The following is a 26,800-nucleotide window of genomic DNA, read 5'->3' as shown; positions in this document are numbered from 1 at the left end:
CTCCTTACCACATCTGGGGAAGGGCTGCCCTGATCCCTGGTTCCATAACACACGGCTCCTTACCACGCCTGGGGAAGGGCTGCCCTGATCCCTGGCTCCGTAACACACGGCTCCTTACCACATCTGGGGAAGGGCTGCCCTGATCCCTGGTTCCATAACACACGGCTCCTTACCACGCCTGGGGAAGGGCTGCCCTGATCCCTGGCTCCGTAACACACGGCTCCTTACCACGCCTGGGGAAGGGCTGCCCTGATCCCTGGCTCCGTAACACACGGCTCCTTACCACATCTGGGGAAGGGCTGCCCTGATCCCTGGCTCCGTAACACACGGCTCCTTACCACATCTGGGGAAGGGCTGCCCTGATCCCTGGCTCCATAACACACGGCTCCTTACCACATCTGGGGAAGGGCTGCCCTGATCCCTGGTTCCGTAACACACGGCTCCTTACCACATCTGGGGAAGGGCTGCCCTGATCCCTGGCTCCGTAACACACGGCTCCTTACCACATCTGGGGAAGGGCTGCCCTGATCCCTGGCTCCGTAACACACGGCTCCTTACCACATCTGGGGAAGGGCTGCCCTGATCCCTGGTTCCATAACACACGGCTCCTTACCACATCTGGGGAAGGGCTGCCCTGATCCCAAGGTGCCCTCCCTCACGTCAGAGCCAAACCCAAGTTCTGTTCCAATTGCTCCACACAGAAATGCCCTTCTCGGTGAGGCAGGCGTTGGATTTCTCTGAAGGACTAAGGAAGTAGAGTGAGTCCCCAGGACACAGGACACCTGGAGCCCCAGGGCTCTGTGAGCTGCCCTGGCCTTCCTGGACAGGTGCAGCTGGCCCTGAGAAAAGCTCTGCATCCGCTATGTTCTTTCTAAGTCTTGGAGATGGGAGCGGAGAGAGTGAATGATCGATCAACTGCTCTCTCTAAACACATACATGGGGCAGCTCCAGCTCACTTTATGGGCGAATGCTGGCCTCCCCTCTCAGCCTCACCCCTGCAAAAACTCAGGACCTACCCTCTCAGCCTCACCCCTGTACCAACGTGGGACCTCTCCTCTTGGCCTCACACCTCCAGAAACTTGGGAGCTCTCCTCTTGGCCTTGACCCTGCATAAACTCGGGACTGCCTCTCTCGGCATTGCCCCTGCACAAACTCGAGACCTCCCCTCTAAGCCTCACCCCTGCACAAACTTGGGACCTCCCTCTCTGCCTCGCCCCTGCACAAACTCAGGGTCTCTGTATGGCAGCTTCATCTGGTGCTCTGCCAAAGACAAGGCCTCCATGTTGAATGAACAGGTTGTGGCTTCCCGGCATTGGCGGAATGAAGACACTGAGCAGGCTCCACCAGATGCTGAGACTTCAGGCCCCAACCTCAGGTCAGGCATGACTCCCTGGAGTCACTGAGGGACGGCAGGCGACAGAGTAGCCATCACTAGCATGAGGCTCTCGGAGCTCCCGCTGCATGGGGCCTGGCTCCCTGACATGGGAAGTGAGACAGCTCCACACACCAGCCCAACACGAGGGGGAGGAGCCAATGCGGCTCATTTATTACAATGCAAAAGCGAGGACTTTCCCCCACAAATACAGAGTGCTGCTTCTCAGTTTCTATCAAGAGCAAGACAGTTGAAAATTGTATTCCTGAGAAGAAGCAAAAAAGTTATCAGTTTGCAAACAAGGGTAACAGGTGATTTCAACAAAAGATAAAAATCTTTTTTTTCCCCCAGAAACCAAAATTTCAAGTATTATTCCAGATGACACGGGAAACCTAGCAGAGAAGGAAGCCACAGTGCCCTCGGCTCTGTAGGGTCTCAGAGGAAGGGCCTGGGCAGCACGAGGGAGCGGCGTGTCCTGGGACCTGTGCCGAGCGCCAGCCTGGGACCACGGTTGCTCACACATTAGCAAGGAGCCGCTAACCTGACGGCCACATTGAGATTTAACAGTTTCGGACATTTGCAGTTTTTTTTCTTTTTAATAAACAGAAGCATATGCTTATTCTTTCAAATACCATACTATACCCAATTTTAGTCAATTTGTAAATTATAAATTATATTATTTGTGCTACAGTTTGTGATATTTAAATCTTATTAGAAGACAAGCACCAAACCTATTCAAATAAAAAATATATAAAATGTTGTGGTTTTCCCAGCAGGAGAATATTCTGTACATCCTGTAGGCTGTAAACTTACGCTCCCTGCTCCTGAACCAATGGTTTTGATAAACGTTCCCCTTTTTCCCTTGAAACTTTTCCTGAAAACAGATTTCTGCTTTAACTGTAGTGACAGAAAAGGTACAGAGCAGCAAACCTGCATCGCCCTCTCGGTGGGACGGCTGTGTGTGGCAGGAAGGGCTTCGTCTCTGCTGTTCATGCAAGGGCGAGCCCTGCCCTGTGCTCACCAGGAGGGCGGGTTGTGGCCCCCAGGGCTGTGAGGGAGGGTCTCACTCAGAGGAAACAGTCACCCCAGAGCACCGGAGACCCTGCACCCCTCAGGGGGCCGTGAAAACGCCCTGACATGTTTGTCTCTGCATTTTAAAAACACGCTCTCTTCACCTCCAGTGCTGAAAGCTGCTCGGGGCCTCTGGATGCTTAGTTTTTGAACCTTGTCTGTTCACAGATATGATTGAATTTCCTGCAGGGAGAAAATGGCCAAATTACACAAGACAGCACCAGAGACGCATTCAAACAAATTACACAAGAGAACATGAGAGAGGCATTCAAATAAACCCATGCTGAAACCATACACTGGAAGAGATCCTGAGAAAGAGCGTGTGTGTTTTTTATAATATCAAAGAAACTAACCCCCAAAGGCAACCTTATTTTTCTTTTTAAAATTTTGAAACAGAAGTGAACACATCTGGTCGGGTGCAGTGGCTCATGCCTGTAATCCAGCACTTTGGGAGGCTGAGGCAGGCAGATCACTTGAGATCAGGAGATCGAGACAAGGCTGGCCAATATGGTGAAACCCTATCTCTACTAAAAATACAAAAATTAGCCAGGCTTGGAGGCAACTGCCTGTAATCCCAGCTACTCGGGAGGCTGAGGTAGGGGAATCGCTTGAACCCGGGAGGCAGGAGTTGCAGTGAGCTGAGATCATGCTACTGCACTCCAGCCAGGGAGACAGAAAGAGACTCCATCTCAAAAAAAAAAAAAAAAAAAAAAGAAGAAGTACACCAGGAGCAGTGGGGCATGCCTGCAGTCCCAGCTACTCAGGAGGCTGAGGTGGGAGGATCGCCTGAGCCCAGGAGTTCTGGGCTGTAGTGCACTATGCGGATCGGGTGTCCGCAGAAAGTTCAGCATCGGTATGGTGACCTCCCAGGAGTAGGGGACCACCAGGTTGCCTATGGATGGGTGAACCGGCCCAGGTCGGAAACAGAGCAGGTCAGAACTCTGTTGCTGATCAGTAGTGGGATCCCACCTGTGAATAGCCAATGCACTCCAGTCTGGGCAACATAGTGAGACCCATCTCGTTAAAAAAAAAAGAAAGTACGAACATCTTAGGATCTTGGGTAACTTTCTCAGCGAAGAGAATAAAAGCTGTATTTCTCGGGTGTCCCCGTGGCATCCGCTAATAGGGCTGAGGCAGATGCACCAAGCTGGATGGCCTTTGGCCACCTTCCCTCTCCACACCCGTGGGCAAGGAGGACCAGCGTAGCTCTGCTCTCCCGATGCACACTGCTTCCGGAAAGCATCTGCCAGTCAACAGTGCAATCAGTTTTTTTAACAACATGGTCACTTCCATGTGCTGTTTGTGCTAAAACAGGAAGCAACATTTTTATTCCACAAAATCCCTGAGAGGAAGGCGCCTTTACCTGAGTCCTCACAACATCCTCCTCCTGAGGGTCCCATCTCCATCACTTTAATCTGAACTCCTTGGCCACAGGAGTGATTTACAGGATCACCTAACCTAAGAGACGCCTCCTGACCTACGCCTCCCAGGGCAATGCAGATGGCGCTGTGAACCTCCTTTAGAGACCACGGAAAGACACCACGTGAGAGTGACAAGCTGACAGCGATCACAAATGCCTGCTCATGGCAGGGCGGAAACCCAGCTGTGCAGTGCTACACGAGGGGGCCTGAGGTTTGGGATGAAGTTCTCAGTGACCGCAGCCTCTGACTTAGACACTGCGAAGCCTCAAGCAACGGGTGTGCCCCAGATGCCTCAGGCGACACATCAAGCAACTCCAGCCAGGAAGACACAGAGGTGAAAGAAGGGGCCAAAACTGCATGAAATGAAGGGATGAAGGATGAGCAAGATTTCTTTTTTTTTTTTGAGACGGAGTTTCGCTCTTGTTACCCAGGCTGGAGTGCAATGGCGCGATCTCGGCTCACCGCAACCTCCGCCTCCTGGGTTCAGGCAATTCTCCTGCCTCAGCCTCCTGAGTAGCTGGGATTACAGGCACGCGCCACCACGCCCGGCTAATTTTTGTACTTTTAGTACAGACGGGATTTCACCTTGTTGACCAAGATGGGGTCTCGATCTCCTGACCTCGTGATCCACCCGCCTCGGCCTCCCAAAGTGCTGGGATTACAGGCGTGAGCCACCGCGCCCTGCCAGGATGAGCAAGATTTCTAAATGAAGATGCCGGTTCATAAAAGATGCAACCTGGCCGGGTGCGGCGGCTCACGCCTGAAATCCCAGCACTTTGGGAGGCAGAGGCTGGCAGTTCACAAGGTCAAGAGATCGAGACCATCCTGGCCAACATGGTGAAACCCCGTCTCTACTGAAAAATACAAAAATTAGCTGGTTGTGGTGGTACACACCTGTAGTCCCAGCTACTCAGGAGGCTGAGGCAGGAGAATTGCTTGAACCTGGGAGGCAGAGGTTGCAGTGAGCAGAGATCATGCCACTGCACTCCAGCCTGGGTGACAGAGCAAGGCTCTATCTCAAAAAAAAACCAAAAAGACACAAGTTGACAGAAGCATAGTGACCACATCAGCACGTTTATAAGCAGATGGTTGACTCATTCACTGCCCTGCAGCTGACACCTATGCCCCCAGCTGCACTCACATGGCGTGGTGAGCCTTCACCTGAGTGCGGCAGTTACGGCCCCAGTAGCAGTCAGGACGGGATGTTACAGCCACTGGAAAAAGAAAGGTTACGCATCTATTAGATGTATCGCACACACCCACTCAGCTAACTGAATTTCAGCAGAGATCCAAAGAGACGCTGGCTGTAACGCAGAGCCTCTGGTCTCTCTCTATAACTAGTTTCCTTGGACCATTCTAAGACTTCAGGAAAGGAAAACATCTTGAACTAAAAACCCAACTGAGGGTCAGGCAAGGTGGCTCACTCACCCTTGTAATGCCAGCACTTCGGGAGGCCAAGGTGGGCAGATCACTTGAGGTCAGGAGTTCAAGACTAGCCTGGCCAACATGGTGAAACCCCATCTCTACTAAAAATACAAAAAATTAGCCAAGTGTGGTGGTGGGCGCCTGTAATCCCAGCTACTCAGGAAACTGAGGCAGGAGGATCGCTTGAACCTGAGAGAGAGAGGTTACAGTGAGCCAAGATCATGCCACTGCACTCCAGCCTAGGGAATAGGAGCAAAAAACTCTGCCTCCAAAATAAATAAATAAAAATTTAAAAATTAAAACCCAATTGAGGAAATGAAACGACCCCAGCTGTCTACTGGATGTCTTTATGTATCTCTGTTTTAGAAACCCACGTTACACTTGTGAGTAATCGCAAACAGACCTATGGCTTAAGACAACCAAGGCCCTCCAGGCCTGCCTGTCCTGTGGGCTCTGGACTGAGGCCGACTTCTGCTGAGAACACAGAGCAAAGGGCAAACTGGGTGTCTGTTAAGAAGAGAGTGCAGGCAGGGCACGGGGGCTCACGCCTGTAATCCCAGCACTTTGGGAGGCCAAGGCAGGTGGATCTCCTAAGGTCAGGAGTTAGAGACCAGCGTGGCCAACATGATGAAACCCCATCTCTACTAAAGATACAAAAAATTAGCCGGGCATGGTAGCGAGTGCCTGTAATCCCAGCTACTTGGGGGGCTGAGGCAGGAAAATTGTTGGAACCCAGGAGACGGAGGTTGCAGGGCGTCGAGACTGCGCCACTGAACTCCAGCCTTGGCAACAAGAGTGAAACTCTATTTCAAAAAAAAAATTTTCTAAAGCTAGTAAAGGGCCGGGCACGGTGGCTCAAGCCTGTAATCCCAGCACTTTGGGAGGCCGAGGCGGGTGGATCACGAGGTTGAGAGATCGAGACCATTCTGGTCAACATGGTGAAACCCCGTCTCTACTAAAAATACAAAAAATTAGCTGGGCATGGTGGCGCGTGCCTGTAATCCCAGCTACTCAGGAGGCTGAGGCAGGAGAATTGCCTGAACCCAGGAGGCGGAGGTTGCCGTGAGCCGAGATCGCACCATTGCACTCCAGCCTGGGTAACAAGAGCGAAACTCCATCTCAAAAAAAAAAAAAAAAAAAAAAAAAAAAAAAGCTAGTAAAGAAGCCAATCCAGACAGAACCAGAGCTGTAGGGGGTCCTCACCTGGCAACTCGGAAGCAGGAATGTTCTGCCGATACTGATATGTCAGTTCGCGGAAGCTGCGCAGGCCACAGCAGTAACACAGCACGGTGTTTCCAGTGACTCTGTAATCTAGAAGGAAACAGCCTCATGCAGACAGAGCCAGCTACCCAGCAACCGCCTCTTTCCAAAAGCAGAACACACACGGACTTCACACCAGTGGGAAACTAATGAACTGATCACAAATGGGGCAGAGAAAACAGGCTAAACGTCCGGAAAACGAGAACAAAGCCAATCTCAATACCAATTTATTTTCTTTCTTTCTTTTTTTTTTAAAGACAGGGTTTGACCATGTTGGTCAGGCTGGTCTTGAACTCCCGACCTTAGGTGATCTGCCTGCCTTGGCCTCCAAAGTGCTTGGATTATAGGCGTGAGCCACCACGCCCGGCCCTAACTTATTTTCTTAGAGCAAAACAATCCCACATGGATATAACATTTATTTATTTATTTATTTAGGGACCAAGTCTCGCTCTGTCACCCAGGCTGGAGTGCAGTGGCACAATCTTGGCTCACTGCAACCTCCACCTACTGGGTTCAAGGAACCCTCCCAAGTAGCTGGGACTACTGGCATTAGCCACCACGCCCAGCTAATTTATATATTTTTTAGTAGAGATGGTGAAGCCTGCCTTGGCCTCCCAAAATGCTGGGATTACAGGTGTGAGCCACCATGCCCAGTCCCACATGGATATAAATGAAATATTAAAATTCCCCAAAAATTACTAGGAAGAAAATGAGAAAATTAGCTATTTCTAAGTATGTCTTGAAAATCAAATTGCACAAACGAAAGGATCTGTACACTTGAGTACTCACAATTTAAACATCAAAATGAAAATAAACACAACAAAAGTGAACTACTACTATCGTAGAAACATACCTGCAACAGAAATGAAAATGTGCTATACCCTTAATTAACAAAGATACCAGTCGGGTGCAATGGCTCACACCTATAATCCCAGGACTTTGGAAGGCCGAGGTGGGCAAATCATGAGGTCAGGTGTTTGAGACCAGCCTGGCCAACATGGTGAAACCCTGTCTCTACTAAAAATACAAAAAATTAGCCAGGTGTTGTGACAGACACCTGTAATTCCAGCTACCTGGGAGGCTGAGGAAGAAGAATTGCTTGTTTTTAGTAGAGACGGGGTTTACCATGTTGCTCAGTCTGCTCTCAAACTCCGGGGCTCTAGTAATCCACCCACTTTGGCCTCCCAAAGTGCTGAGATTACAGGCGTGAGCCACCGCACCCAGCCAGATTTTCTTTGTGAGCCAAGTCATTTCTTACAAAAATAAGAAGCCATTTAAACCCCAAGATGTTCAGACAAGAACATGTCCAGGAAACAGCTTAAAAGGAGTTTAGGCAAAACTCTCAAGTCTTTCTTTCATAACTTATAGCTTAGGAAAGAAAATCACTTGTTAATAATTCTTGGCCAGTGTTGGAGGCTCACACCTGTAATCTCAGCACTCTGGGAGGCTGAGGCAGGTGGAATGCTCGAGCCCAGGAGTTCAAGACCAGCTTGGGCAACAGAGAGGGACCCCGTTTCTGCAGAAAATACTAAGATCAGCCAGGCATGGTGGCACACACTTGTAGTCCCAGCGTCTTGGGAGGCTGAGGTGAGAGGACTGCTTGAGCCCAGGAGGTCAAGGCTGCAGTGAGTTGTGATCATGCCCCCGGCACTTCACCTGGGTGACAGAGCACGAAGTTGTCTCATATACATATTTCTACAGCCTCCCCTAGTGACAAATTATCGTACTCCACAAGGCACCCTGTGCCCCCAAGAGGGGAGTGACCATCACCAAGTGACTGACACACCAAACAAGAGACAAACCAAGTCCCTGAAGGTCCCAGGACAACTGACCCCAGGACCTCTGGGGAGACAAACGGCAGAGACCCTCCAAGCTGCCCTACTCTCCCCTACAAGGAGAAAAGCTGCTGGAGTCCCTCATGCAAGTTCATGCTCAACTTTCAAAAAAACAACCTGAAAGCCAGGCACAGTGGCTCACACCTGTAATCCCAGCACTTTCGGAAGCAGAAGAGGGCCGATCACTTGAGGTTGGCAGTTCGAGACCAGCCTGGGCAACATGGTGAAACCCCATCTCTACAAATACAAGAAAAACTGGGCCAGGCATGGTGGCTCACGCCTGTAATCTCAGCACTTTGGGAGGCTGAGGCGGGTGGATCACTTGAGGTTGGCAGTTCCAAGACCGGCCTGGCCAACATGGTGAAATCCCATCTCTATAAAAAATACAAAAAATTGCCGGGCGCAGTGGCTCAAGCCTGTAATCCCAGCACTTCGGGAGGCCGAGGCGGGTGGATCACGAGGTCAAGAGATGGAGACCATCCTGGTCAACATGGTGAAACCCCCGTCTCTACTAAAAATACAAAACATTAGCTGGGCATGGTGGTACGTGCCTGTAATCCCAGCTACTCAGGAGGCTGAGGCAGGAGAATTGCCTGAGCCCAGGAGGCGGAGGTTGCGGTGAGCCGAGATCGCGCCATTGCACTCCAGCCTGGGTAACAAGAGTGAAACGCCAACTCAAAAAAAAACAAAAAAAAAACCCACAAAAATTAGGCTGGGTGTGGTGGTGCACGCCTGTAATCCCAGCACGTTGCGGGCTGAGGCACGTGGATCACCTGAGGCCAGTTTCAGACCAGCCTGACCAACATGGAGAAATCCTGTCTCTACTAAGAATACAAAATTAGCCGGGCATGGTGGCGATGCCTGTAATCCCAGCTATCGGGAGGCTGAGGCAGAACAATCATTTGAACCCGGGAGGTGGAGGTTGCAATGAGCCAAGATTGCACCACTGCACTCCAGCCTGGGAAACAAGAGCAAAACTGTCTCAAAAAATTAAACAAATAAATAAATAAAAATAAATAAATACAAAAAATTAGCCAGGTGTGCTGGCACGTGCCTCTAATCCCAGCTACTCGGGAGGCGGAGGCAGGAGAATCTCTTGAACCCAGGAGGTGGAGGTTGCAGTGAGCTGAGATCGTGCCATTGCACTCTAGCCTGGGCAACAAGAATAAAACTCCATCTCAAAAAAAACCAAAAACCAAAAACCAAAATCAGGATCTTTCTCCTGCTTCTTCCAGGGTGGGTGACGTTCGACTTGTGACTGGGAGCGCTGCCCAGGCCTGCCAGGGTCTCCTGCCTTCCAGGGCAGGGGCAGCCCTGGAAACTCACACGCGCCTCAGAGCAGGAGGGGCAAGAACTCACCAGACAGCAGAAACGCTCCGCGCTGGAGAGCCACGAGGCTCTCAGTCAACATGTTTTTCCACGTCAAACCCCTGGTTGCCAGGTAATTCTGTGACGCGAAGAAAAAAAGGAGTAAGAAATATTCGTTTAGGGGAAGAAACACTGACTCGACGAGAGAAAACGTTTCCGAAAAGGCCCCTGAAGGTGTGGAAAGCCACAGCCCGGCCCCTCACGAGTGGCATTTTCAGACGGCCGCACATTCACACCCCGCGGCACGAGGAGTGTTGTCCAAGAGCCTCCTCCAAGTCCCAGGAGGAAGGCCAGCTTTGAACCTTGAGTATAGGAGTTCCCAGATTTTCTCAAAAGTTCTGCCGAGACTTCACAGCCCAGGGTGTGACTGAGACACTGAAGCCTGGCCACAGGGCCCACAGCCCCACGGCAGGCCCAGTATGTTTGACAAGAAAAGCCGAGTACTTGGCATTTGATCTCTGTGCCCTTCAAAAACACGGAGCTGTGTAGCTCCTTCTGTGGGCATCAAAGCAGAGGGTAGGGCTGGGTGGGCAGGCCTGCCAGCTGTGTCTGTGGCCAGCGTCAGGCCCCAGTGTTGCGTGTGCTGTCAGCAAGGTGCCGGGCAAGAGGGCAGACGCGCACGTCCAACATGTAAATCCTGGAAGCCGAGATCGCTTCCTCGACATCGGGAGGCAAATGGCCGGACAGGAAGGGACCAGAGAAAAGGCCCTGGTTCTGCCAAAAGGGCACTTCCAGGGAAGCCGCTCCGAGAGCTGTGGGAAGCAGCTCCTACAGATTCATGGCAGGAGGCACAAAAAGGAAAGACCCAGTTTTGGAATACGGGAAAAACAGATAAACGCCGTGGAATGCAGAGAACTAGCCGGCTGCACTAGTGAGAAAAGGCTGCTCCCGGCTCCCCAGCCCGCGGCAGGTCGGTACCTTCAGGATGTCTGACTCGTAGCTGTTGTTGTTCAGCACCCCGTCCAGACACTTGTCACCCAGGTTGAGCTCTGCCGAGATGAAGGGGCAAGGTTATCTGTTTATAAAGACGTCGCAGGAAAGCACTGTCTGCCCGACACTGAGGATAAACACATTTCTTTTCATTACAGATTCTAGAAGGAATAAGAAGTTCAATGGTAAAACTCAATTTTAAACAGAGGACAAGTAGAAATGCTTTCCATTCTACTCCCTCCTTAAAAAGACCAGCTCTCCAAGTCTCCCCAGCACCTGGTCTGGTACCCTGACATCAGAACCCTGCAACAAGGATTCCATCCAGGAGAATTTCCCCTAATCCTTCTGTTAATGCTTGATTTTGAGCTAAGATGAATTTGACACACCTCTGCAGTTCAGCAGGAAAGGGTCAACATTTGGCGACCAACAGTGGCCTCCCCTCTCTACACATTAGTCTATGGACACCACCATCGCCTGCCCTCAGTGGTTCATCAAGAGAACACGCAAAGGTCAAAGCAACTCGGGCCTGAAGAGCCAGTATTACCACAGAACGGGGCCAGGCAGCCGAAGCAGCCGGTCCGGGTGCAGCCCCAGTACAGGTGACAGAAAGGCTGCAGGCAGACCGCACCTGTGGAGAGAGGACACCAGTCAGGCGCGCCCAGCTCAGGAGCTCAATTCCCTTTGGAATCACTGTTCAGGAGGAGTCTCCATGGAACTCAGGGACAGGGGCCGCATCCCAGCTGACATCACCCAGGCAGTGACTGAACTATGAGGACGAAGAGTTATGACCCTGAAAAAAGGCCGGGCTTGTAATTTCTTTTTTATTTTTTAGAGATGGAGTCTCACTCTGTTGCCCAGGCTGGAACACAGTGGCACAATCACAGCTCACTGCAGCCTTGAGCTCCTGGGCTCAAGTGATCCACCTACCTCAGCCTCTCGAGTAGCTAGGACTACAGGTGCACACCACCATGCCCAGCTAATGTTTTTTTATTTTTGTAGAGAGAGGGTCTCACCATGTTGCTCACGTTGATCTCAAACTCCTGGCCTCAAGTGATCCTCCCACCTCAGCCTCTCAAAGTGCTGGGACTACGGGCAGGAGACACCGCACCCGGCCCCAGACCCATATTGTTTCTTACAATGAAAACACATGCTCATCCCAGGAAAGTAGTGAGAAGCACAAAAGAAAACTCTCACCTGCTCCACCACCCTAACACGACTTTGATGGGTTTCCTTCTAGCTCTGAACATGCAACATGCTTGCCACCAACTGCATATGCACATCTTTACGTGACTTTTTTTTTGAGATGGAGTCTCGCTCTGTCCAAGTGCAGTGACGTGATCTTGGCTCACTGCAACCTCTGCCTCCCAGATTCAAGCAATTCCCCTGCCTCAGCCTTCCCAGGAGCTGGGACTACAGGTGCGTGCCATCACGCCCGGCTACTGCTTTGCATCTTTAGTAAAGAAGGAGTTCCACTGTGTTAGCCAGGATGCTCTTGATCTCCTGACCTCATGATCCACCTGCCTTGGCCTCCCGAAGGACATTATTTTTAATTGTTCGATATTCTACAGAATGGAAATTCCTAAAATACAGTATTAAGGAAACCCTAGCTAAAATTCTCACAGGGTTGAGTACTTAAGTCTTTTAACGCCTACACTCACTTCACAAGTCTCTGTATATGAAGCGCTCTCTATGAAATTAGAGTCAAGAGTGAGGGCTACCGAGGAAAAGCCGGCCTGATGCCATCTGCTGACCACCTGTGTGTCAGGCACAGGGTGAGGTGCCCTCTGAGGCTTCTCGCCTCCCCTCCCGTGTGCCACATCAGCAGTGGGCAGTGACTGCCTGGGTCAGCGGCCGCGTCCCACGGCGGCAGGTCCCAGTGCCATGCAGCGCCCACACCCTGCGGGCCAGGCCCCACCCCTGCATGTCCAGACAGGGCACGACCCCCAGAAGTAACCCGTTTGGTTTACTTTCATTTGCCCAGAACATTTTTAAGCCATTCCAGGGAGAACCAGTGCTGTGGCCCTGTGTGCTGCTCAACAGGGCGAGGGCTGTCTTCACTTAACACTGTCACACAGAGGGAGCTCTGACCAATTACGAAGCCAGAAAAAAAAGGCAAAGGACATAAACAGACTTTTCTGCAGGAATAAATTAAAACAGCCATTAAATAAAGGAAAGCTCTGTTTTTCACATAAGAGCACACACACACACTTTTTAAAAATTTTTTTGGAAATAGGGTCTCCATCTGTCACCCAGGCTGGAGTGCCATGGCAGGATCTTGGCTCACTGCAGCTTCCTTCTCCCAGACCCAAGACATCCTCTGGTGACAGTCTCCCGAGTAGCTGGGATTACAGACGCACACCACATCTGGCCAATTCTTGTGTTTTTTTGTAGAGATGGGGTATCACCAGGTTGCCCGGGCTGGTCTGAAACTCCTGGACACAGAAGATCTGCCTACCTTGGCCTCCCAAAGTAGGCGGGATTACAGGCGTAAGCCACTGTGCCTGGCCAGGATTATATACTAAAGCATCAAAAGTCATCTAGGAGGTTTTAAAGTGACACATCATAAAGCAACTGTGGTGCTGGCCGAAGCATGGACACAGACCCAGGCCAAGCCCCCACTGGATGTAGATGCGGCCTGTGGAGGGGCGGTGTTATCAGCGGGTGGGAAAAGATGGATTATTCAATGTGGTGACGTGCGGATGATGGATCATACAGATGGAAAAGGAAAAACTGCATCCCTGCTTCAAAGGTTACCTTACAGCCAACACCACTTTAAAACCTGAGCCCCGAGGGCCAGATGGGAGTGTCTGCGTGCGGTGGTGCGGGCACTCACACTGCTGAGGGGCGATGCTCGGGTCCTGCTCGCGCTCTGCTCTCCGGTCGGGCATGGGCTGGAAGCAGCAGGTGCACAAGGCGTGGCTTCCTTGCAGAGGGCACACGTAATCCTGAACTGCTGAAGCACACACACGTTCAGCCGGAGCACGCGGGACCCAGGGCAGAAAAACAGCAGGTTAGAGACGTACATCTCAAGAGACCACCAGGAAGCACACACGAGGAGAGGTGGACCTGAGACAGCCAGGGAAGACGCAGACCGGCTCTCCGAAACCGCTAGGGGACTTTCTGCCACCCAAACTAGGGGCGTTCGGACAGATTAACAATAACCAAAAATGAGGTTTGGTTTCACGACTGGAGGAAGAATTCAAAGATCTGTTGAAGGTTTTCTATTACTTCCTATAAAGAAAGGACAGGCCCATGGAGCATATGACCTAGAACAAAACAAGCTGTGTACTCCACTTCTGCTCAGGTGAGCGAACAGCTATCTCCTTCAAATAAACAAGGACAGGCAAGGTGCACAAGACCAATCCATGTGGCAGCAGGAAGCCTTAGCCTGCCCTGCCAAGCTCCCTGCACGCTAGCCAGCCACACAGGAAAGACCACAGGGAAGTCACCACAGCAGCCATCAGGATGGCAATTTCACTGTCCAGGTTCACTGAGAAACCCAAGACACCAGAAAGAGGCGCTGGTCCTGCCAGGCAAACAAAGGAGCTTGTCCAGCGACCCAGACAGAGCTACTGAGTGGCGGAGGCAAACCCAGGCTGGCAGATGGGCATCTACACCAAGGCCAAGCACTGCTTTGTTCACTCCATCCACAGGTTCTACAAGAAGCCACTGAGAACGGCAGCACGAGGACGTGGCTCTGCATCGATTCCAGGCCAGTGGCCTCCTGATGTGCTCAGCCCCACCCGTGGCCAGGAAGCCAGGACCATTGAGGGCCATCTTCACCTTCTATGTGTACTAGAGTGAGCAGGGCGGAGAAGTGCGGCCTCCACACCCCATGCCCGGCTCTCCTCTGCCTTCCTTAACGGCACCTGTGGCCCCTTGTTGGAAATAGGCACCTGACGGGAATGAGTTTAGCATCAAGGCAACTCTGGAGATGCAGGGCGACTTCTGGTGACAGCAGCACAGCTGCTGGGGAGAAGCCCACCTCTTACTTGAGGGACAGACATGCAATCATCACTGTGGGTCAGGCAAACCCACGGGGGGTCATCAGCTGCTCTAGGCAGCGGCTGGGGAGAGACCAAGTATTAAGGTCAGGGTTGTTAATTCCCAGCAGGGCTCAGGAGGGGCCATGAATGAACAGTTACTCACCTGATTTCCCCGCCCAAAATCAGTCACGAAAAGCAACAAATTAGCGCAGGAGACCTCTGAGGCCAGGGCCCAACGTGGGCGAGGGGTGCAGAGAGGAGGCCGGCAGAGCGAGGCTCACCTGTCATGAGGCTGGCGGACGTGGAGGGTGCGTCCCCCAGGGACTGCGGAGCCCCTGGCTCGCCCTCGGGTGCTGGGCAGCGGGGTGGCTGCGCCGCCTGCCTTCTGTACTCAGGACACTGCCGGCACACGACGTACGGCTGGCTGCAAGGAAGCACAGGCTGAGCTGTGTGCAGGCCCCCAGCATCTCTCAGGCAGGGCCGGTGCAGCACGGGCCTGCAGCGGTCACACCTCAGCTCCACCCTCACTCAGCTGCTTGGTGTGAGGGGAAGGGCTGGGACCCCTTCCTGCCCAGCACCCTACTGTTGGAGGATGGGACCAGGAGTTGAAGGGCAAGGACACGATGCTCTGCATCCCCAGCTGAGCCCCATGCTTTGGAGTGCCATCCCCGGGGCCACTCAGTCCCCACTGACGTGCGCTCCCAGGAGACAATGCCAGCACAGGGCTCAGGCCAGCATGTGCGAGCACAGCCCAGGCTCCTCAGGACACCGCCTACTCTCCCGTGACAAGAGCGCAGTGCACAAGGTCTAGGGGCCCTGCACCAGGCACCTGCACAGCCCCAAATCCCTTATCTTTCTACACTTCCCTTGTACTTCCAAAAACTAGTAGAGAAAAATGTAAACTACAAAAAAAGAACTTCTCTGTAATTCCAGCACTTTGGGAGGCCAAGGTGGGCAGGTCATGAGGTCAAGAGATTGAGGATCATCCTGGCCAACATGGTGAAACCCCATCTCTACTAAAATAAACAAAGATTAGCTGGGCATGGTGACGCACACCTGTAGTCCCAGCTACTCGGGAGGCTGAGGCAGGAGAATTACTTGAATCCAGCAGGCAGAGGTTGCAGTGAGCTGAGATCACGCCACTGCACTCCAGCCTGGCTACTAGCTACTGGTGACAGAGCGAGATTCTGTCTCAAAAAAAAAAAAAAAAAAAAAAAAAGACTACCTATTTACCCTACTAAACAGGCAAAAAGATTCCACCATGGTGCAGACCTCGGAGGGTGCATTATACACACCCGTTCTCAACGGTGTCTGGAGAACAAACTTATCGAATGTCTATCAAGGTGAATTCCCAGTCACACTCTGACTGGACTGCTTCACTTCTAAACATTTGTCTTCATGACATCACTGGACATATGCACAAGTACGGATGTAAGAAATGCATGGGCCGGGCGCGGTGGCTCAAGCCTGTAATCCCAGCACTTTGGGAGGCTGAGGCGGGTGGATCACGAGGTCAAGAGATCGAGACCATCCTGGTCAACATGGTGAAACCCCGTCTCTACTAAAGGTGCAAAAAATTAGCTGGGCGGCCACGCGCGGTGGCTCAAGCCTGTAATCCCAGCACTTTGGGAGGCCGAGGCGGGTGGATCACCAGGTCGAGAGATTGAGACCATCCTGGTCAACATGGTGAAACCCCGTCTCTACTAAAAATACAAAAAACTAGCTGGGCATGGTGGCGCGTGCCTGTAATCCCAGCTACTCAGGAGGCTGAGGCAGGAGAATTGCCTGAACCCAGGAGGCGGAGGTTGCGGTGAGCCGAGATCGCGCCATTGCACTCCAGCCTGGGTGATAAGAGCGAAACTCCGTCTCAAAAAAAAAAAAAAGAAATGCATGGCGGCCTGTTTCTAAATTCAAATGCTGGGAAGATAGCTGAGCTGCACGTGCAGTCAAAAACTGTTTCATAAAAACAAACGTTTCATAAAAACATTTGTTTCTCATGCTTGTAATTCCAGCACTTTGGGAGGCAGAGGCAGGTGGATCACCTGAGGTCTGGAGTTCTAGACCAGCCTGGCCAACATGGTGAAGCCTTATCTCTACTAAAAATACAAAATTAGTGGCTGGGTTCAGTGGCTCACACCTATAATCCCAGAACTTTGGAAGGCCATGGCGGGTAGATTGCTTGAGGTCAGGAGTTTGAGACCAGCCTGGCCAACAAGGTGAAACCCCGTTTCTACTAAAAATATAAAAATTAGCTGGGTGTGGTGGTACATGCCTGTAATCCCAGCTACTCAGGAGGCTGAGGCAGGAGAATCACTTGAACCCCCGGAGATGAAGGTTGTAGTGAGCCAAGGTTGCACCATTGCACTCCAGCCTGGGTGACAGAGTGAGACTCCGTCCCAAAAAAAAAAAAAAATTAGCCAAATGTGGTGGTGCATGCCTGTAATCCTGTAATCCCAGCTACTCAGGAGGCTGAGACAGGAAAATCACTTGAACCCAGAAGGCAGAGGTTGCAGTGAGCCAAGAGTGTGCCGTTTCACTCCAGTCTGGAAAACAAGAGTGAAAATCCATCACACACACACACACACACAGGGCCAGGTACAGTGGCTCATGCCTGTAATCCCATCACTTTGGAGAGGCCGAGGCAGGCAGATCACTGGAGGCCAGGAGTTAAAGGCCAGCCCGGCCAACACGGTGAAACCTCATCTCTACTAAAAATGTAGAAAAAAATTATCTGGGTCAGGACAATTGCTTAAAACCCAGGAGGCGAACATTATGATGAGCCGAGATCGTGCCACTGAACTCCAGCCCGGGCAACAAGAATGAAACCATCTTAAAAAAAAAAAAAAAAAAAAAAAATTAGCCAGGCACAGTAGTGTGTGACTATAGTCCCAGCTACTCGGGAGGGCTGAGGCAGAACTGCTGCAACCTGGGAGGTGGAGGGTGTGGTAAACTGAGATCGCGCCACTGCACTCCAGCCTGTGCAACAGAGTGAGACTCCGTCTCAAAAAAAAAAAAAAGAATACATGTGCTTATGCGGGAAAAAATAACATACGGAATGATGTCCCTCTGTCACAGCCAGAGATGCAAGACCCATGACAAGCAGTGGAAGCAAAGGGAAGGGCATCGGCCAACGGCACAAATGCCGATCGCAATCACCTGTGTTTGACGCTCTGTTAGCTGCCAGCCTAAGTATTCACCCAGTCCTTGCCACACCTCTCAGGGCTTTGCTGCTAAGGGGCAGAACTAGAACTCAGAACCCATGCTGTCCACCCAGTAGCGAGCTCTCAGCCATGGTGCTGATGCTCCTCCAGCTGCCATGCTCTGCTCCAAGCCAGGGGCATGATTTACCTAATGTCTGAGGACTCACTGTCAACATCCGACAGCTCCAGCAGGTCCTCTGAACTTCCTTCTTCATCGGAGAAAGACCGCCTGACTTTGGGCTGCAGCATGTCTTGAGTGATTTTATTCCTGGCATCCATACTTTGCACATCTTCTTCACTGCGACTCTTGTCTAGAATTGAAAGGACACAGCACCATTCACCAGCAGTGAGACACATCAGGCAGACACAGCCTATACTGCTGGGGGCCCGTGTGCCCAGTGCCACGGAAGGAGAGGTCCGGGTGGACCACCTTCACTTGCCTGGGTGCTGGATAAGGTATGCTTCCACGAGGTTGTTGAGGATGTGGTTTTTACAGATCCGCTCCACGGGACAGCGGCAGGTGGGGCACAGGGATGAGCGCTCCATCCATCCCGAGTAGCAAGCCGCGCAGAACGTGTGCATGCAGGGCTGCAAACTGAAACCGCGAGAGGGAGCCGTGTCCACAGGGAGCCGCACACGTGCGACCATCACCCTCGGGCCAAGGTCTGCAGCGGCCCTACCGCACAAGGGCCTGCAGGGTCCAGCCACCATTCGGCCTAAAACCCTTTAACTTAGTCTTTGTTAATGAGAAGAAATCAGAGACCACAAGGCCTGTGTTTTCAGGAGGAACGGAGGTGAGTAGCTCATGACTCAGGAACACAAACAACAGAAATACCACGTTTCTAGCCTGGAAGTCGGAAGTTTCTGACTCTTAAGTTCCCATGGAAAAGCAAGGATGCCCCTCCTCAGCTGCTCCTGCATTCATTCCATGCTTAAATACACTTTCCTAGCTAGGGAACGTTTAAAATGTGCATAGTTCCTTTCATCTGTCTGCAGCGTTCACTGGGTCACACGCGACTCACACTCCCGAAACCTTGTGGGGTCTACAGCCTCTGGCTCTGAGTTCCAGGTTTCCTCCTTGTTGGGGCCACAAGTAAAATGAAAATGGTGGCCATGCACAGTGGATCTTGCCTGCAATCCCAGCACTTTGAGAGACTGAAGCAGGAGAATTAAGTTGAGGTTAGGAGTTCAAGACGAGCCTGGGCAACACGGCGAAACGCTGTCTCTACAAAAATACAAAATTAGCCATGTGGCTGGGTGTGATGGCTCATGTCTGTAATCCCAGCACTCTGAGAGGCTCAGGTGGGTGGATCACCTGAGGTCGGGAGTTCAATACCAGCCTGGCCAACATGGCGAAACTCTGTATCCACTAAAAAATACAAAAAAATTAGCTGGGCATGGTGGCACATGCCTGTAGTCCAGCTGCTCAGGAGGCTGAGGCAGGAGAATCGTCTGAACCTGGGAGGCACAGGTTGCAGTGAGACAAGATTGCACCACTGTACTACAGCCTGGTGAGAGAGTAAGACTCCATCTCAAAAAAAAAAAAAAAAAAGTAATAGTAATAAATAAAAATGATAAAATCAGAACATTAAAAAAAAAAAAATCAGCCAGGCATAGTGGTGTGCACCTGTAGTCCCAGCTACTCAGGAGGCTGAAGTGAGAGAACCACCTGAGCCAGGGAGGGAGAGGCTGCAGTGAGCTGAGACGGCACCACTGCACTCTTATCTGGGTGACAGAGCCAGGCCTTGTCTAAAAAGAAAAAGAAAACGGTAACCTCAGCAGATTCTGTGGCAAACAGGGCCCAGAGGCTTCTTTCACGCCCTCCCACCCCACACCAGATGAGGAACTGCCGCACCCCGTGTCCCAGGAGCCAAGGGTGATGCAGCCGCACCTCACACAGTCATGCAGCAGGTCCTGGCAGATGATGCATGTCAGCGTCTCCTCCATCTTGTCTGGCTTCCCAGCCGCAGCTCTGATGTCGTCCTGGACAGTTTGGGTGTTTCTACACGGTTGTGCTACCAACACCTCTAGGTTCAGGTCTGCAAGACAACGGGATGTGTTCTGACTGTCGTAACCAATGAGGGAACACACGTAGTATTTTCAGTTTACAAACATCTTCACCTGCAGACACAGAAAGTCTCCAGGCCTCAGCTGTCCAGAACCAGCAGCAGACAACACACAGGCCTTGCCTTATATTTCTATTTCTAACGGGTATTTTTCACCAGGCATCATGGCTCACACCTGTAATCCCAGCACTCTGGGAGGCTGAGGCAGGCAGACCAACTTGAGGTCAGGAGTTTGACACCAGCCTGGCCGACACGGTGAAATCCTGTCTCGACCGAAAATACCAGTTAGTTGGAAATAACTTGAGCTTCCGAGGTGGAGGTTGCAGGCAGCTGAGATCGTGCCACTGTCTTCTAGCCTGGGCAACAGAGTAAGACTCTGTCTCCAAAATAATAATAGTATAAATAAATAAATAAATAAATAAATAGGGTATTTTTAAGAAGGCCCAAAATAAATCTCCTATTCCAGTAGGTTTAAGTTTTGTGTTAGAGGAATGGTTAATAACATTAAAAAAGAAATTCAGGATGTGAGTTAAGAGCTGAATGGCCGGGCGCGGTGGCTCACGCCTGTAAACCCAGCACTTTGGGAGGCCGAGGCGGGTGGATCACGAGGTCAAGAGATCGAGACCATCTTGGTCAACAAGGTGAAACCCCGTCTCTACTAAAAATACAAAAAATTAGCTGGGCATGGTGGCAGGTGCCTGTAATCCCAGCTACTCAGGAGGCTGAGGCAGGAGAATTGCCTGAACCCAGGAGGCGGAGGTTGCGGTGAGCTGAGATTGCGCCATTGCACTCCAGCCTGGGTAACAAGAGCGAAACTCCGCCTCAAAAAAAAAAAAAAAAAAAAAGAGCTGAAGGGTGGCTGGACGTAGTGGCTCACGCCTGTAATCCAAGCACTTTGGAGGCCAAGGCGGGTGGATCACCTGAGGTCGGGGTTCAAGACCAGCCTGACTAACATGGTGAAATCCCGTCTTTAAAAAAATTAATTAAAAATAAATAAATAAATAAGTAAAAAGAGTTGAAGCCCAGCTGTCAGTGTGTATAATGTCATTTTCTTTAAACACAAACTGTAACTCATGTACACAGAGGAAAGTGCTAAGAGAAGAGACTGAAAATGGCACTAGCTCAAATTTTTTTTCTTCTAATGTGTTTTTATTTTTCTATAATGCTGAGATGTTGGTAATCATTAATTTGTATTTTTAAAGAAACTGCACAGAATTTAAAAAGGCAAATATTTAGAAGAAACCAGGCGCAGAGGCTCACACCTATAATTCCAGCACTTTCGGAGGCTGAAGTGGGCAGATCGCTTGAGCCCAGGAGTTCAAGACCAGCCTGGGCAATACAGTGAAATCCCATCTCCATAAAAAATACCAAAAAAAAAAAAAAAAAAAAAATTTGCCAGGTGTGGTAGTGCTCACCTGTGGTCCCACCTACTGGGGAGTCTGCGGTGGGAAGATTGTCTGAGCCCAGGAGGCACAGGTTGCAGTGGGTGGAGACTGCGCCACTGCACTCTAGCCTGAGGGACAAAGCAAGATCCTGTCTCTTAAAAAAAAAAATGTACACGTATTCAGAAGAAAACAAAGGGAGTCACCCTCTGCCTCAGCCTCTCCTCACCCAACTTCCCTCATCTGAGGAAAACTACTTTCATGTCTTTGAGCTGTTTCTTCTGGTATTTACCTCTGTGTTTCTAAGTTATAACGACACATACTAATTTATCCATTTTCGACATCATCCCTGACATCTATTAAAGTAAGGCAAAACTCTGACCTGAGACTCTCCTGCCAACATTACTGTAACACAACTGTTACATTTACATTACTATGCTTATGTAAGTATTCCCTGCTGAGCCAAGGAATGTGCTCGATTAAGTTGTGTCTTACAGTTTTTCATGTTTGCTAGAATTAAAATTTCCTCACTCCTGTGCTTATTTTTCCTATGTAACTGCTGCTGATTCTTTCCACACCTTCCCCACACCCATCAACCTAGCCTGTAAGAGAACCGGATTTCTTTCCCTGGGGATCCTCCGGGAGCCTTTCTGCCAGTGCCCTGGCCTGCGGGCTGCTCTCGGACTGTGCACAGCCAGCCTTCTACCACAACATTCCCAAACCTCTTCTAATAATCTTCTTAACTCTGGCTTTCAAAGTGCAGACTTCTCTCTAAATCATCTTCAATGTGAAGATTTAAGTTATCTTTTTAGAAATTATTGTCCTACCAGGACAGAGGGCTTTCTCTTTTGCTTTTTTTTTTTTTTTTTTTTTGAGATGGACTTTCACTCTGTTGCCCAGGCTGGAGTGCAGTGGCAAGAGCTCAGCTCACTGCAACCTGGCCTCCTGGGTACAAGCAATTCTCCTGCCTCAGCCTCCTGACTAGCTGGGATTACAGGTACCTGCCATCACACCCAGCTAATTTTTGCATTTTTAGTAGAGACAGTGTTTCACCGTGTTGGCCAGGTTAGTCTCAAACTCCTGACCTGAGGTGATTCACCCACCTTGGCCTCCCAAAGTGCTGGAATTAACAGGTGTAAGCCATGGCACCCAGCTTGATTTTTACTTTTAGAGACCAAGTCTTGCTCTGTTGCCAAGGCTGGTCTTGAACACCTGACCTCAAGTGATTCTCCTGCCTTGGCCTCCCAGTGTTAGGATTACAGGTATGAGCTACTGCACCTGGCCAGGATGGAAGACGTTCAGATTAATTCTTCAATTCAGAATGGACTATTTCCAGACCAAGAAAACAATCTGTAGTAAACCACAGTTCTATGGGGACTATGCAAACAGCAAAAAACACGACCAGATTTTCGTTCAGAAAATGTCAGAGGTGTTACAAGCATCAGCCTGAGGCAGGGTCCACGTACCCCTGCAGGAAGTAAGGCTTCACAGCACAGAGCATGGCAGAGGCCCTGAACGCCCCAGGAGCTCACAAGAGGGCAAAGGACCCACAGAACCAGACTCTGACCTCCTCTCATTTTCTTTCTCACTGGCTCCAAATCTTCCTGATCCTGGGGTTCCAATGAAGAAGATGACACAGCCTTTCTGTCCGGGAGAGCTGAGGCAAAGCTGGAGACTTCATCACTTGCCACGGAGGGACCACCTCCTTTAGGGAAGTTGCCAGCACCCTCAGACCCTGTGAGAGGAATCAAACAAGACAGGTGCTGACTTGTCCACCTCAGGAGAGAACCACACCTGTAAGGTGTCACTGACTGAAACCCAGTGCAGCTGGCAACCTGAGATGTCACAGTTTACAAATGACAAATGGCTTACCAGGAGTGTGTGCTCCCTCAACTAACATCTTAACTGTATCTGTGCCCATCTCTGTGTGTGGTGGAGCTGGGGGCAGGCAGCACACTGGCAGAGAAACAAATGCAGAGGTCTGTGACCAGACTTAGCCCTTGAGTGCTGAGTCCTAACGTAGGGCAAATCCACATACCATATCGTAAACAGTGTTAAAATAGAAGTCTGGGGGCCGGGCGTGGTGGCTCACGCCTATAGTCCCAGCACTTAGGGAGGCTGAGGCGGGGCAGATCACCTGAGGTCGGGAGTTTTGAGACTTCCTGACATACATGGAGAAACCCTGCCTCCCCCAAAAAAAAAAAAAAATTAGCCAGGCATGGTGGCACATGCCTGTAACAACAGCTACTTGAGAGGCTGAGGCAACAGAATTGCTGGAACCCACTAGGTGGAGGATGCAGTGAGCCGAGACGGCGCCACTGCACTCCAGCCCGGGCAACAAGTCGGAAGCTCCATCTTCAAAAAAAAAAAAGTCTGTAATCCCAGCACTGTGGAGGCCAAGGCAAGTGGGTGACCTGAGGTCACGAGTTTGAGACTAGCCTGGCCAATATGGTGAAACCTGCCTCTACTAAAAATACAAAAAATTAGCTGGGCATGGTGGCAGGTGCCTGTAATCCCAGCTACTTGGGAGGGTGAGGCAGGAGAATTGCTTGAACCTGGGAGGCGGAGGTTTGCAATGACACAAGATCGCGCCACTTCATTCCAGCATGGACAGCAAGGGCAAAACTCCCTCTCAAAAAATAAAAATAAAAATAAAAAATAAGAGGTCTGAAGCCGGGCATGGGGCTCATGCCTGTAATCCCAGTACTTTGGGAAGCTGACGTGGGCGGATCACTTGATCCCAGGAGTTTGAGACCAGCCTGGGCAACATAGCAAGACCCCATCTCTAGAAAAAATGCAAAACAAAAGACTTAACAGGGTGTGACAGTGAAAGCCTATGGTCCCAGCTACTCAGGGCTAAGGTGGGAGGATCACTTGAGCCCAGGAGATCAAGACTACAGTGAGCTAGGATCACACCACTCCCAACCTGGGCAATAGAGCAAGATCTCATTTCTTTTTAAAAAAACCACACATATATATGTGTCTGTGTAAAGCACACACAATTCAGTGGAGAGATGCATGGTACTGCGTGTGAACTATTTTACAAGAGGTGGGATAACAGGAAGGAGACAGAGCAGTGACTTGTAGGGACAGCTCTGTCTCCACGAGCAAGAAGCCAGAGTTGTAATGACTAGAATGACCTTGGCATAAAAATAGGCAAACTTCCTAATCATGTTTTTTGGTTTTTGGTTTTTTGGTTTTTTTTTTTTTGAGACTGGGTCTCACTCTTCACTTGGGCTGGAGTGCAATGGTGAGAGCTCCAGTGACTGCAACCTCCACCTCCCAGGCTAAGGTGATCCTCCCACCTCTGCCTCCCAAGAAGCTGGGACTACAGGTGTGTACCCTCACAGCCAGCTAAATTTGTTTTGTATTTTTGGTAGAGACAGGGTCTTGCCACGTTACCCAGGCTGGTCACAAACTCCTGAGCTCAAACAATCCAACCACCTCAGCCTCCCAAAGTGCTGGGATTACAAGTGTGAGTAACCTGTACCTTACTAAGGACCTAGTTTGTAATATTGTAGCATAATATGTATCTAGCTTACAGTATTCAAGCATGTTATTATTTGAAAAAACAAACTGGCTTGTAACAGCTGAAAGAAAACAGCATAGTTTTGGGAACAAATCACCTCATATACCAACAGTAGGAGAGGCAGCCTGTGGACTGGCTCCCAGCTGGCACCCACTCAGGCCACGATCGCCAGCACCCTGCGCTCAGCTGGGCATCTTGACAATGGCGCCTCTGTGGCAGTCCCTAACATGGTGAGGAGCACCATCTTATCACTTACAAAGCACACCTAGCATACTGTCTCACATTTAGTGGCTCCTCAGTAAGCAGTAACTATAATTGTTTTGTTAGTATGCATATACTTAGGTATACAGATAGAATAATTCTTATTTTTTACTATTTTATTTTATTTTTTTGGCGGGGAGACAGAGCCTTGTGCTGTTGCCCAGGCTAAAGTGCAGTAGCATGATCTTGGCTCACTGCAACCTCCACCTCCTGGGTTCAAGCAATTCTCCTGCCTCAGCCTCCCGAGTAGCTGGGACTACAGGCAGGCAACGGCCAACCATGCCCAGCTAATTTTGGTATTTTTAGTAGAGATGGGGTTTCACTGCATTGGCCAGGCTGGTCTCAAACTCCTGACCTTGTGATCCTCCCACCTCGGCCTCCCAAAGTGCTGGGATTACAAGCGTGAGCCACTGTGCCCGGTCTCTCTCTCTTTTTTTTTTTTGAAACAGGGTCTCACTCTGTCCCCCAGGCTGAAGTGCAATGGCGAGCCCTCGGCTCACTGCAACCCCCGTCCCCCCAGTGTCAGGTGATCCTCCCGCCGCAGCCTCCCAAGTAGCTGAGACTACAGGCACCCACCAGCACACCTGGCTAACTTTTGCATTTTTCGTAGAGACAGCAGGGTTTCACCATGTTGGCCAGGCTGGTCTCAAACTCCTGACCTCCTAGTGATTTGCCTGCTTTAGCCTCCCAAAGTGCGGAGATTATAGGTCTTTTTTCTTTTTTTGAGGTAAGTTCTGGCTTTATCTCCAAGGCTGGAGGGCAGTGGTGCAATCTCGGCTCACTACAACCTCCACTCCCAGGCTCAAGCAATCCTCCCTCCTCAGCCTTCCAAGTAGCTGGGATTACAGGCACAGGCCACCATGGCCAGCTAATTTTTTTATTTTTTTGTAGAGACAGAGTTTCACCATGTTGCCAAGGCTGGTCTCAAACTCCTGGGCTCAAGGGATCAGCCCATCTCAGCCTCCCAAAGTGCTGGGATTACAGGTGTGCACCACTCGGCCCAGCACTGGAACGTTTTCATCTTGAAGTGCTATTTTCTTCCACTCACACATTTAAGGTTATGATGTTAAAACAAAAATAAATTCAAAGAGGCTTTGAGAAGTTGGGGTTGTGTTTACAGTCTACAAGAGACAGGCCAGTAGGAAATGTCTGTCACAGGTTTGGTCTAAGCAATTCCTCTTATCTCCAGAAGTAATAGGTGAAAACCACACAGCACTCACTCTCCACAGTCTTGTCTGCAACTTAAGTTTCCCTAATCAGCAGCTGAGAAGCCCTCCCAGGTGTGTCCTGAATTCACCTCGGAATGTTACAAAACATGTGAATGTTACTCTTCAGATGGTTGGGGGGATGTGTGTCAGAGTGAGGTATGCTTTTAGAACACTCTGCTGTTCGTGACCAGCCTGGCCAACATGGTGAAACCCCGTCTCTACTAAAAATACAAAGATTAGCTGACCATGGTGGCAAGTGCTGTAGTCCCAGCTATTCGGGAGGCTGAGGTGGGAGAATCACTTGAACCCGGGAGGAGGAGGAGGTTGCAGTGAGCCAAGATTGCACCACCGCACTCTAGCCTGGGTGACAGAGCGAGACTCCATCTCAAAAAAATAAAAATACAAAAATAAGCCGGGCGCGGTGGCTCAAGCCTGTAATCCCAGCACTTTGGGAGGCCGAGGCGGGTGGATCATGAGGCCAAGAGA

At 50.6% G+C, this 26,800-nt stretch overlaps 1 protein-coding gene across 7 annotated transcripts in view; it reads right to left on the bottom strand.

Annotated features, from left to right (window-relative positions):
* Positions 1 to 1,515: 1,515 nt before the first annotated feature.
* CHFR (checkpoint with forkhead and ring finger domains) overlaps positions 1,516 to 26,800 on the bottom strand; it is a 44,482-nt gene continuing 19,197 nt past the window's right edge. For 5 of the 7 annotated variants that reach the window (XM_039471690.2, XM_039471692.2, XM_039471693.2 and 2 more), the window contains 12 exons: positions 22,884 to 23,051; positions 19,760 to 19,907; positions 18,309 to 18,463; positions 18,017 to 18,179; positions 14,950 to 15,092; positions 13,516 to 13,635; positions 11,227 to 11,310; positions 10,671 to 10,741; positions 9,744 to 9,831; positions 6,493 to 6,600; positions 5,006 to 5,078; positions 1,516 to 2,626 (listed from right to left, as the gene is read on the bottom strand). In XM_039471690.2, the coding sequence (XP_039327624.1) occupies positions 2,584 to 2,626; positions 5,006 to 5,078; positions 6,493 to 6,600; positions 9,744 to 9,831; positions 10,671 to 10,741; positions 11,227 to 11,310; positions 13,516 to 13,635; positions 14,950 to 15,092; positions 18,017 to 18,179; positions 18,309 to 18,463; positions 19,760 to 19,907; positions 22,884 to 23,051 (1,364 nt within the window). In that variant the 3' untranslated portion in view covers positions 1,516 to 2,583. The remainder of the gene's footprint in view (positions 2,627 to 5,005; positions 5,079 to 6,492; positions 6,601 to 9,743; positions 9,832 to 10,670; positions 10,742 to 11,226; positions 11,311 to 13,515; positions 13,636 to 14,949; positions 15,093 to 18,016; positions 18,180 to 18,308; positions 18,464 to 19,759; positions 19,908 to 22,883; positions 23,052 to 26,800) is intronic. The other 2 variants (XM_039471694.2, XM_039471689.2) reach the window with 1 other exon arrangement.

Source organism: Saimiri boliviensis, chromosome 7, assembly GCF_048565385.1.
Source record: "Saimiri boliviensis isolate mSaiBol1 chromosome 7, mSaiBol1.pri, whole genome shotgun sequence".
Taxonomy (NCBI): domain Eukaryota; kingdom Metazoa; phylum Chordata; class Mammalia; order Primates; family Cebidae; genus Saimiri; species Saimiri boliviensis.
This window is presented reverse-complemented; position numbering and strand designations above follow the sequence as displayed.